The sequence below is a fragment of the Gymnodraco acuticeps genome, unplaced genomic scaffold (genome assembly GCF_902827175.1).
Source record: "Gymnodraco acuticeps unplaced genomic scaffold, fGymAcu1.1, whole genome shotgun sequence".
Classification (NCBI taxonomy): domain Eukaryota; kingdom Metazoa; phylum Chordata; class Actinopteri; order Perciformes; family Bathydraconidae; genus Gymnodraco; species Gymnodraco acuticeps.
The window spans coordinates 1,605,222-1,618,644 of record NW_022992336.1 but is presented as its reverse complement, the minus strand read 5'-3'; the positions used below and the strand labels follow the sequence as shown (position 1 = coordinate 1,618,644).

Below are 13,423 nucleotides of genomic sequence, written 5' to 3'. Positions count from 1 at the left end.
AAAAAAAATAGCCTACAGTAGAGACACTTTACAGCAAATACAACAGCACAGATTGTTCAGAATATCAGTATGAGAAAAACGACACCCTCTATCCTTAGACCCTCACATCGTACAAGGAAAAACTTCCAGAGAAAAACCCACAGTTTAAGGGAAAAAATGGGAGAAACCTCAGGGAGAGCAACAGAGGAGGGATCCCTCTCCCAGGACGGACAGACGTGCAATAGATGCCGTGTGTAAATCGAAGAGATAATACATTTACAACATAGGTAGTCCAAATGTTAGGAAATGCATGTGTCTGTAATAAGAAAATGAATCTACGAAGATGTCAACTACAATCCTGTGGGAGCCATCAGGGAAGCAGCAGGACCGCAGAGACAGGTTCAGCCACGACCCGAAGTCCACGACTTAATCCAGAACTCAGGATAGAGGATCCAAGACACAGGACTACAGCAGGATCAGCCTCGACTCCGGATCCCGGCGTAGATATAGACACAAAACAAGAAAAAATGTGGCTGGGTTAATCGGAACAAGAGAATACACAGACAGACAGACGGAAGAACAAGCACTCCCTTAGAATCAGTTAAGGGCAAAGGGTAGCAAGTAAGAGAGTAAGAAACATAGGTGGAGAGGCACACTCAGGGAACAAGGTCCCCACTGGAGCCTTAGTTGGAAATTGATGAGAGATAGGGCGGTACGCTGTGTCTACGAATTGTAACACTCCCGGCCTGTCTAAGCCACTCTACAAACCGTTTCCCTCTAATAAAACTCGAGAGGTTAGAGAGGGAAAAGGTCTTGGGTAAAAGTTATTCTTGATAAGAGAAGCCTAAAAGGCCAGAGAGAAAAAGTGAGTTTTAAGTGTTGATTTAAAAAACCCCAGGGTCTGGGCCGACCTCACATGGAAGGGCAAAATATTCCAGAGCCTGGGGCCCGCTGCTGCGAATGCTCGGTACCCTCTGGTTTTTAGCATGGTCTCAGGCACTATCAACAACAGCTGATCAGCCGACCTTAAAGAGCCTGTGACACGAGTTTCCCCCATCATCCAAACCCATCAATTTGAGTAAATATTGTCCCCTTGAAAATCGTTACTGAACTGATTTTGGATATTTGTACTTTGATAACCATTAATCTCTGCCCTTCAATGTTGACCATTTTTCTGGATCTTCTCGGGGGATTCTTCAAGTCCCGCCAAATGAGGTGGTGACGTCATTGCGGGCACAGCGCTCCAGCTGCACCGTTCAGGATCCCAGCATCTGCAATGTAAACGCACGATGGCGCACACAGCAGCAAGCTCAGACAGCGATGAGAGTTTAATTTTGAACGTGTCTGAGAGCTCAATATGAGGCTAAAGGATCGGTTTATGTTGTATCTGTTAGAAGTTTAGGAATTAGGTGCATCAATATAGGGCGATCATACGGTCATGTAGCCAGTGGTGGACTGGGACTAAAATCATCCCGGGACTCTCGACCGGCCCACTTCGGTACCGCTAGTAAAATTGTCAACGGGGGGAGTGGGGGATTGCTAGTGACTTATCTGACCGGCCCACTTCGGTACCAGCTCCGATGGCCAGTCCGCCACTGCACCTAGCCCAGCCCACGTAAACTGTCAACGGGGGGAGCCTCGCTGCGGGGAAACGGTGGAACCTAGTGTCCCGATCGGAGTAGGAATAACAATAATAATAATAATAATAATAATCCGTAGCATTTTATCCATTAATTTTCCCCAACATTGTGGTAAAAAAAACACACGTTAATCCATGTTGGTGTACTACAACTACAAAAAGCATCGGTTTGTTTTCTCATCAGGAAATGCAGACCGGCACAAACAAACGATTTTTAAATCATCCTCCTCACGATCATTTAATGTATCATATGTTCGCCGAATTGACATGAAAGCACTAATAAATGTAGTTTAATCCACTTGAGTTTACAACTACAAAAATAATCGATTTGTTTTATATCACATCCGACGGGAGGAAATTCAGCAGCTCTCACTACCGATTTTTTATCCTAATTTAATCATCATCTTCACCACGATCATGTATGTTTATGTTCACCGAATTGACATGAAAGCACTGACAAATATGAATATACTGTAGTCAACTTCATTAAAACGTTATTAACGTGCCTAAACTCAGTAATTCACCATTTCTACGCATGACAACACACTTTGTCCGTGTTTTGGCTCTCTTCGCCGCACAGTGAAGCGTTCCCGCATAGACGTCACTTCCGGCTTCCCCCAAAACTTCAAAATGAGTCGAAGGAATTTCCCCGCGATGTTCGAAATTATTGATATTTATCGGAACGGTATCTCAACTTCTTTTTTTAAACTGACGGTTCGAGATGACTAGTAGCCCATATTTCATTGCACAACAGTTGTTGGGAGGCTGTCACAGGCTCTTTAAGGCTCTGCCGGGGGTGTAGCGATGGAGGAGTTCGGCTACATAGGCCGGAGCCAGCCCATTTAGGGTTTTTGAAAACAAATAAAAGGATTTTAAAATCTATTCTGAACCGAACTGGAAGCCAGTGCAATGAGGCTAGAATTGGGGGTGATGTGGTCAACGCTTTTTATGGCCAGTTAGAAGACGTGCAGCTGCGTTCTCTGCACTAACTAACTTATCCTTTCCACTTTTACTGTTGATAACGACATTAGCACAGCCTGTCGTGTAATTTCACGGTAACTTTTGAAACTATGTCCATCTTTTTCCAGCTTGGCCACACGCCTCTATGTATTAATAGATGTTTCCATCCTTTTCTTTTTTAACATCCTCTCGCTGCATTTGACTGTCCAAGCTATAATGATGCCTGAGTGTGATAGCAGAGCGACTTGTAGATTGTCTGCTCCATATGTACAGATCTGGCCTGAGTACATTGAATGCCGCCCTTTGCATACAACTGAAAAGAGGAAGGGAGGGAGAGAATAGAGCATAGCAATGAATGCACAGTCCCTTAGCTACAGTAGCGTATACATTATATCCTATCCCCCTTAGAAGACAACATGGCCTAATCAGCGAGCTAATTAGCACTCTCTTTGGTAACTGCATCGGCCTCATGTAACTGATTGCATTAACAACGCCACACATCAAACAGTCAGGTCTCACGCTTGTGCATCTCATTACACAATTAAGAGGACAACGCAAGGTAAGGCCAGACTTTGAGCGGGAGTCAAAGGAGAAAACTATAAATATATTCTGACACAGCTGGTGGCATATACATTTTTTTCCCTCTGCGCTTCCATATTTGATAGATTTAATGAATACTTGTAGGCATTATTCTCAGCAATAATGATTTTTTCCCCTTCTGTTTAAGTTACCTAAAAACTGTGGTGTGTCCATATGTATAACTATGTATTGTTTATTTATTAATCATATCTGCAAGACATGAAAGAGGAAATGCCAAGCAACAAAATAGCTGATTTATAGCTACTAAAAAAGGCTTAATCCTCGTCAACAATTGCTGATGAGTTTGTTTAAGTATTTTCATCAGTGATGATAGGAAAATGTTCGGAAAAAATAGATATATAACTATTTAAATTCTGATCAAGATCTCTGACAGGTTATTCGTTTTCTCCCATGCTCCACCGTGCAATACAGAATACATTTAAATTAGATAGTGTAGCCATACTGAATGAATGCTGTGAATGAATTACCTTTTTAGGGAGGATTACTAAATATATCTTGATGTTACAACATTTCTGATACTAAAACAACTACTCAGGTCAAGTGTTATGTACAGGGTCTGATTTTGGCTTCAAGTCCATACAAACAAGTAAGCCAAGAAGTCACAATGCCGAGCAGATTGTGTCATCACTTATAGTATGAATGGAATACTTTCCCAATCTAGATGAATGGGATTTGGGTATTTGTCTTTATACTTCATCTACATCATGCACCAGCTTTTTACATTGTTCTTTAAACTGTAATATATATACATTATATGTTTTTGTATTTATTACATTTCTTTTTCTCTCTTTGTTGTCAACAGAAAAAGCAGAGGACTAAAGAGCTGTCTCAACTCTTCCACTCTTACAACCCCTACGACCACGAGGTAAGACATGTTTCAGTATCTGCCTTCCTCAGTTTGGCTCTTCAAACGTTTTCTTGCATTTGTTCATTTGTTAATGGGGGGAGCTTTAAGTATTCAGCCTCCTTCACCTCTTGAGCAAAAGCCTTCACTTGACTTCGAAGGAGTTGTAGGTCACCATCATCATATTGTATTTATAGCTGTGATGAGTTTGTTGTCTCTTCAAGACGGACACCTCTTGTCTGCAATCTAGTGGATGAGGACAGCTCAAGTGTTTGTCACTGATTACATTGTGAAAATGTGTGTGTGTGAGAGAGAGAGATTGAATTCTGAAGTCAAAAATGAATCTATATATATTAGGGATGCACGATATTGGTTTTTTGAAACCGATACCGATAACTTCCTGCTTCTCAAGACCGATACCGATAATAAAAAAAATGTTACGCCACTAATTATTTTAACGCATGTGTATTTTTTTTCCTTGGCCGCCCCGTAGTTTCAGAGCGCATCGAGTTTAAAATACCATCTACAAGCTGATGCTGACAGCCCCGCTCCTGCCGCCCGCTTGTGGCAGACCACACTTCCACGCTCACCGGCAGGCAGCGACTGGCCATCTGGAGGACCGGGAGGGTGTGTGTATGTGTGGCCCGAGCGAGCGAGAGAGAGACCTTACGTGCATTGTTGTTGTTAGCATCTGGTGCTAGCTAGCTGCGCTAACGGATATAAGGAGCTGTTTAAATGAAAACAGAGGAGCGACATTTCGCCACAACTGCGCCGAGCACTTGACTTTATGCAGGAAGCCAGACAGTGGGACATTGTACGAAAAGTCAGCACACTCAGCACGGATAGTGCGCACATGATTGCAGCGTCCAGGCAGCTCCGGTTCGAGCATATGCCTTGAGTTGCACATAGCTCCAACGCCCATGACCACCGACGACATGTTTGTTTACTGTCCTGGCTTCACGGCCGCACACCATTTACGTCACAGCCAGGCATGAGTTAGGGAGCGCTGGATTTGTGAAGAACTCCCCTCTTCCTAAACCACTAATATCACAGTACTGGCAAAACGGGAGGAGCCGAGTGAAAAACAAGCGCCCCTCATCCCAATCCACCCACACCGCAGTATTTTTTTCTTTTTTTTTTACCCAAAAAATATATTGTATATTATCGGGGCTATTAATACTGGTATCGGGTTTATCGGGATGACGTCATAATTCCTAATATCGGACCGATAATTATCGGGCCGATAATTATCGTGCATCCCTAATATATATATATATCAGGGTTTCCGCTAGGATTTTTTCTCGCCGGTCAAATGTCCGGAATAATTTATTTTACCGGACCAAATTTGAAACTTACCGGTCATGTTTCAATAATAATAATAAGAATGGTGTAGCAGAGTTTCCGTTAGCAGGTAATTACCGGACTATGACCGGATATGCTGATGTTTAAAAAACTCAGTTAATGGGGCTCATTTTTATATTGCTTCAGTTATAATCATAACAGATCGAAAAGTTTCAGATTCACTTTTCGATAAATGATGCGCTTCCCCAAACAACAAACAACATAATTATTACATTCAAACAAACTATTTTATAGTAGATAAAGTACATTATTCAAAAGTTATACATTAACTTTGGATAATAAACGGGATAAACGGATCCTCTCTTTTCCCCTCCCCTCCCTCTCTCTCTCGACAGCCCTTCAGTTTCTCATGCAGCTCGCTAAACAGTGGGCGGGGCTTCAGGTGATCATGCAGAGCTGCGTGTCTCCGTCAGACTCAGCAGCTGATCTGATCTCTTGCGTCCGGTTACACTTCACTCGCGTTTATGTCCATCTCGATCAGATCCAGCTCTCCTGATCGGCCTTAATAGAGTGCACCGATCAAACTATTAAGAGGTATATCGGCCTATAATGATCGGCGGCCATTCGATCGGAGCATCCCTAATTATTACCGGACATTTTGAACGGCAGGTTTTGAATTTACCGGTTTTTAATAATGTTTACCAGCTAAAAACAGGTAGTTACCGGCTAACGGAAACCCTGATATATATATATGTGTGTGTGTATGAGCTCATACTGTATGAGGGTTAAAATCTGACAGCAGACTGAACATGCCTCTCTTCAGGCATTCTTATGATGATGAGACCCTTTTGACAGCAATGTGTGGGTGAGTTCTTATATAAAGATGTCCTTCCGAAAGTGACAAGCTCATGACAACAGCTGTCACCACGTTACTTACCGTCATGCAAAGAAAAATTATATTTTGACATATTAGACTAGGGGATCATGTGTCTTTGCATATGGCTACCCACGTCTAAAAATATTTCCCTCTTACTTTTTTGCTTTGTAAATAACAATGGTGAGTGATGTGTTTTGGCCCAATGTCTGAGCAGTGGTGTGAAAAGCAGTGTCTTACTTTCCTTTCCGGATTTGATGAAAAGCAGGTTAGTGTAGAAAAAATGCTTCTACTGCAGAGTTGACTGTTGTTAACAAGATGTTGATTGAAGCACACCTATCATTTGTCACACTGTCCATTAAGCAAAGTTTTAGCTTGGTCAAGTCTCTTTTGCAGAGTTTATACCTCTGGGTGGAGGAGGCTGCTGTGGGTTATATGTTACACTCTAATTAAAAGGATATGAGAGTGATCACGTTTCAACTGGCAGGACCTCTGCCTCCCACTCTTGGAAGTAAACACACACGCACACACATACACACACACATGCACATGTAATAGTATTGCACATGAAACACAGATGCACATAAGTTAATGCCTACGCTCACAAACAAGGAATAGATCAAAGTTACCGGAGAATATATTTATAGTACATTGACCAGTTTGCATCAAATCAGATACTTACTGTAGTATTTGTGAACATGCTCTCTCCTCAAGTATGATTCCCAGAGGAATTGCTAAACCAACTCTGGGAAAGTGCACCGAGCGTGCTTTGCTGAGCTTCCCCAACCAACAAACTTTGTTGTGATCACTGGTTTGCGTGTGTTTTTTTGTCACCATGCTGATTCATAAAGGCTTTGATTGGTTACCACTAGGGCTGCTCGATTATGGCAAAAATCATAATCACGATTAGTTTTGGCCAATATTGATATCACGATTATTAAATACGATTATTCATTGACTTTGAAAACGTCAATTTATTGAACTTAAAAAAAAATAATAATAATTTGAACATTATGTTTTTAACAGTTGATTACCCTTAACTTTAAGTATAATTCAACTGAAAAACCAATAAAAAAATCTAATTATAAATGTATATCTACATTTAATAAATAATATCAAAAATAATAAATACCAATAAAGAAGATCAACAAATATTTTGGAGCGGCATTTCCACAACCTACTAAACATATACCTGTAATGGTTTAATTATACTGCTACACACGCAGTACTCTTATTTTGGTAATCCCTTATCCGAAAAAGGAAGTAGCGAGCTAAGAGGCTCCGGCTTGACGAGTCAGTAAAAGTTTGACTGACTCTGTACGCTAGAGACCGGAGAATAAATACACAGCAACTAAAGCTTCCCTTGTAACGTGTTTATATGGATTTATTAAACAGACTGCAAGTCACAACACAACCTGGCCGAGAGGGGCTTTTAGGGAGGGGCAAAAAGTGCACGCGCGTCAGGATATATAACGCAAGACAAGTTGAGAGCATCATTAAAGCCCCTGTCACACATGTCCCGAAATTGACACCAGATGGACACACGCATATGGAATTGTGAATTTCACACGAAGATGGCCCCGAACTTGGTCAACAGCCGAAGCAAATACGATGCCTACAGAAGGCCACACGATGGCAGCCGAGCCACACACAAAAAATATGGTCGTAGACCTTACTGATGATTTAGAATGTATCCAGACCTCAACGTAAGAGCTTGTGCCTCTTCGGGGGGTGCTAACATGTAAACTTCTTTACTTTCTCTGTCTTTATATGTAGATTAGAAGATATTACTTATCTCCATCATGTTGTTTCCATAGCAACAACATCTTCCTGTCAACAGCATAAACAATCGGGCAGCTTCTTGTTTCCTTCGTATGGCACCGATGATCACACGAAGTAAAGACGAAGATGACAGGATTTGACAAGATGCCCTCACGATGGCCTTACGAAGGGCAAAATGGACCCACAAATTCAACACGAAAAAATGAACCTTCAAAAGGTCCTTCAGCAATTTGTTGGCATGCCAAAGATTTTTCCACCGCTCACGAAGTTGCTGCCGGAGCCTGAGAAACTCCACCGGCGGTCATACGATGGCTTAAGATGCCCTCACGAATGGCCCGATGTTGCTACGATCAAAGCCGAATTTGAACATTTCCTTTATCGTGTGTCCATCTGGTGTCAATTTCGGGACAGTGTGACACAGGGGCTTTAGAAAGGGAATGCAGCAAAAATAATCGTTTTATTTCGATTACGTTGTTTTCATAATCGTTGCAAGCCAAAATTGTAGTCGAGATTAAATAAGATTAATTGCACAGCCATAGTTACCACTCCCAATTGCAAGTTAGAGTTTTAAGGTAAAGGCTAGATTATGTCCCTGAATGTGTTGCCCATTACAAACCACTTCTAAAATCCACTTGCTCAAAGTTCATGCGTATATGTATGTGTGTAAAAAATAAAGAGCATAAAGGGGGGTGAGTGTTTCATTCTAAGAAGACGGGTTTTGTATGAAAGTAACACTTAAAAGGCACTGTGTCTCTCACAGTTCTTAGACTACTAACATCACTCTGAGCTGGTGTGAAGTTTGAGATCCTCGGGATGAAGCCCCTGTCCATTTCAAAGTTGAAGGCTAAAGATGAAACATGGCTGCAGTCACAGCCCCAAACCTTCTGACTGTACTCTCAATACATATTTACACATCTTGTCCTTATTAAAGGAACATTCTGTCTTGTTTTCATACTGTAGAGAACATGCTTGACAACAGTTTATGTTGTAATATAAAATACAAATAAAGTTACTAATATAATTGCTACTGACACAAATAATTCCACTGCATTGATATGCCACATTTATGACTGATACACAACATCATATGTTTTTAATCCCCAGCAGGGTAAATTGCCATCTAACCTTCTGATAACCTTGCCTATTTCCCTATATTTTGTGGATGAAATGTGTCAAAACTAATCCTGCCCTATTATATGGTATCTGTTAGCCTTCATACATAAATATGTCTAACATGTCAAGCAAGTTTCTTGTAAATCTTCCATGCAGCACAACTTACTGCAATGCTCCTCGAGGTCCTTTTTCCATAGATTGTGTAGATGTGCAAATAAATCCCCTTGCATTACATACCCAGATAGCCGTGAGATATGATTTAATGATAATAAATCTAATGTCAAGCATGTTTTCTCCCAGATCAGTCTCGTTTCTGGCTGTCCTTGCCCATGTCCACACACCGTGGAAATGTTGAGGCAAATCAGCTTGTATTAAGCCCATATAGCCGTTAGATAGAAATAAATGAAGTCTGATAATGTTCCTCATTTTACATTAAATTCCCTTGGGTGTCTGGCCTTTCAGCTTACGGTTTATGTAAGGATATAATGTGTTTACTAACATGCCCCATCTGCTGTGTGTGTGCCACGTAAACTATCGAGAGACGCGAGAGAGAGAGAGTATATTAGAAGAGAGATAGAGATAGAGAGATCGCTATAGCGAGACGAGACGAGAGAGAGAGAGCGCGCTAGAAGTAGCTCGATATCTAGCTCGCGAGCATGCTATCCTCTCTCTCAGCTATCTATCTCGCTCTCTCTCTCTCGCTATAGCTCGCCGCTCTATCGCGCATACTCTCTCCTCTCCTCTCCCCGTCCCTTCTCTTTACCTTTCCCCTTGGTGTCTTAAATCCTTTATTGTTACTACGTGTCCTCCTATAGGTATGAAAAAGGTCATTAATAAAGACTGAGTCAGGGAGGGTGTGCTGGGTTAGTGTGGCTTTATTGTTCCATAGCTCCAGGCTACCAACCAAATGAAACAATGTTTTTAAATGGAATCATTGTTGAGTTTTTTTTTTTTAACCATGCTTGTTTTCTAATCTCCCGTGGCTAGCTCTGAATCACAAATGTGGAAAATGGCTAGCTGAAGCGCAATTGAAATTACCTGTCAATTAGAATCATTTTTCTTTCTTTTGGTCCCATTGCCTTTTTTGTTCTCTTTGCCTATGCAAATTAAACAGCACTGTAACTATAAATATGTCTGAGGTAGATGTTGTCTTTTGTGTTAATTTACATGTAGACAATTATACTCATCTGGGGAGTGTATGTTTACTGAGACAAAAGTGTGTGTGTGTGTGTGTGTGTGTGTGTGTGTGTGTGTGTGTGTGTGTGTGTGTGTGTGTGTGTGTGTGTGTGTGTGTGTGTGTGTGTGTGTGTGTGTGTGTGTGTGTGTGTGTGTGTGTGTGTGTGTGTGTGTGTGTGTGTGTGTGTGTGTGTGTGTGTGTGTGTGTGTGTGTGTGTGTTCCTAATGATTAATGTGAAATATTCTATAGCCAGATGGTGCTGAACAAGTCCCATCCGTCAGCAATGAAAAGACCAGTGGGCAGAAAGCTGGCGGAGCACTTTGTCTAGGGCCAATGCCCCGCACCGGACACACATACATACACACACTCAGACACTCTCAGACTCTCTAAGGCCTTGACTGTGTAATGCACTGAGCCATGTTGGAGCCTTGTGTTTTGTTTTGGAGTACAGGTTCATGCTTGTTTTTTTTGCTTCCTGTGTCCCAGTTGAGTGGTGCTGCCTCACCCTTAAAACAGCGCTGGTAAAGTTTTGACATGTACTGGCCTGCATCCTATTTTGGTCCCGAGACAGAGTTTGAGGCCCAAATAAATGCATTTGGTACCACTCTAGTTCATGATTTCTGTTTGGGTTTAAGAGTAAGAAATCTTTAACATCAATCAGTCACCTGAAAAACGGATCAAATTACAATTGACTAAGAATATACTTCTCCCAGATCTGCCTTCTTCACTTAAACATATTTGTTTAAGCCAGGGGTCTGCAACCTTTTTGACCAAAAGAGCCATTTTGCTCCTTTTTCCAAAACGTTTTTTTGTCTGGAGCAGCAAAACATATTTCATAGTTTTTTATTGTTATATCAGACAAAAACTACAGTTTTTTTGCATTTATTAGGCTATTTATTACATGATATAAAACTGTTAACCTAATAAGAAACAAAGAACTCTTATAAGGAGAATTAAAAATAATACACAGGCCTACTTTAAAATAAATTAAACACAGCACTTGGAGAGTCCTCTGCACATTTGAAGGAAAAAGAAATATTATTAAAATGGGCCCACTTTGAAATAAATAAAACATATAGCTGCACCCTAAAAAGAGTTAAAGGTAGGGTAGGTAAGAATGGAGAAACCAGCTCGAGTGCGCTAGAATTTAAAAGTACACAACCGGAAAAAATATGCCTCGTCCCTCCTCCAACACACACGAACGCGCACATGACCAATGAGGGCACGAGATTCTTTGATGTATCCATAGTTCGCTCATCGAGCCGGGGGTCAGGTTATTCGCCTCCAAGAAAAGGCGCTCGCACGGGACCGTAGCAGGATGTGACGCATATTTTAGTTAACCTAATTAAAACCGTTTTGTTTTTTATTTATGTGTCACAGTATCACTTCAAAATACAAGATACGAAACATTTTCAACCATGCAACAAAATATAAATAGTCCTACAAATACTTTTATTTTATTTCCTTCTTATTTTTGTCTAAGCTCAAGGGAGCCAGAGCAGAGGGCTTAAAGGGCCGCATGCGGCCCGTGGGCCGCGGGTTTCCGACCCCTGGTTTAAGCTATAGCTTGGCTTGCTGTTTAAAACACCTTTTTTTGTATTCATATCTCTCGCTAGAATCTCCCTCCATCCAACTAACAACAACAATGTCAAGCCTTTGGGCTCTGAAACTACGGGGCGGGCCGAGGACAAATACACATGCGTTAATCGCACGTTAAAATAATTAGTGGCGTTAAAAAAGTTTTGCGTTAACTTGACAGCCCTAATTTATACATGTGATCATACAGTATGGAACAGCCAATACTTTCAACCCTTGATCACAACTGAGTTTTAGGCAGTCACAGAAGGGCTATTCCCCATTTAATTCGATCATTTTAAGCTGGTAACTTAACGGTCTGAGGCCTTGTTTCTCTCACCCCTGTTGTCTCTGTTCACATTACAACTAATTATTATTGTTTATATCCATCAATGAGAGGAATTTGGACATTGCAACTGGCAAGCTTTCCTTTGTTTGTGTAGAGTGAAAACAGTTTATTCGCCTGTGCAAACGTGTGCATGTGTGTAGTTGGAAAGATAACACACTGCACACTCACAGAGTCTCCTGTCCCTTTACTGCATCACCATGTCATCTGGTCTAAAGTTTTGCTCCCTGAGGGCTCTGGCCTTTCGGGTTGAGGTTGTGAAAGTCCCATCCCGCTTTAGTCATTCTCAGCAAACGTGTGTGTGAGTGTCCGTGCATTCAGCTGTTTCTGGCAGAGCTAATAAAGCCTCTCTCCCCTGTCTTCTCTTACCCCACACTGTCACAGTCTCCCAAGAGCACACACAGACACATGCATACATTCTCCACGCTGTGTTCATAGGCCTGAATGACGGGGGTGACAGTTTTCCTCGCGGCAAGAGAGGAGGGACAAGCTGTCAACATGGCCCGCTGCACCTGCCCAGCCACACAGGCCGCGAGGGAGAGTAAACGTAATGTTGTAAATACAGGGAGATGTTGAGGTAGTTAAATCAAAGGCTTCCCCCCTTCAGTTATTCTGAAATCCCAGTTTGGCTCGTGAAAGTTGACATAATTATTTATCATTTTTTTTAATTAGTCCAACAATTCTCTCTCCCCCCAACAGATCTTTTTTTTCTTCCTATTTTCCACTCTTTGCTAAACTGAGCAATTAGTATTCAGCTTTCTTTCCCTTTTGGCAATTTTAATTACTTTTATTTTGTAGAATGAGTTTTTTTTTTAAGCGGCTGTTTTGCGTTGTTGTGAAGAGCTAACCTCCATCTTTGTGGAACTTGACATTTGGTTTTCACGCGTTTTCTCTCCTCTTCTGTTAATTAACTGACTATTTAGGGCAGGGAATTGTAGTAGGAAAAAAATATGACAGAAATGTTGGTTATGGTGATTTATCTTCTCGCCATGCTCTCCTAACTTGTCTTTCCACCTATCTGTCTCTTTCAGTCTATTCTGTGAAAGCCATTCTTTTTTCTAGCAGTCTTTAGGTTCAGCGTGGCTCTTACATGGTCTGGAAATGTCTTGAATGTGAAGGTATTTAAAGTCTTTAGTACTGTTAGTTGAGTTCTTTTGTTGCCACCATTCAAAGGCGGTTGATTAGGTTGCCATTATTTTTATGCTGATAACTACAACCATTCAGCCATCTCT

General features: G+C 41.4%; 1 protein-coding gene across 1 annotated transcript in view; it reads left to right on the top strand.

Moving 5' to 3' along the window:
* Positions 1-13,423, top strand: part of cdkal1 (CDK5 regulatory subunit associated protein 1-like 1) — a 303,497-nt gene that overhangs the window by 211,548 nt on the left and 78,526 nt on the right. Inside the window, exon 12 of the mRNA XM_034208587.1 lies at positions 3,981-4,043. Within this exon, the coding sequence (XP_034064478.1) occupies positions 3,981-4,043 (63 nt within the window). The remainder of the gene's footprint in view (positions 1-3,980; positions 4,044-13,423) is intronic.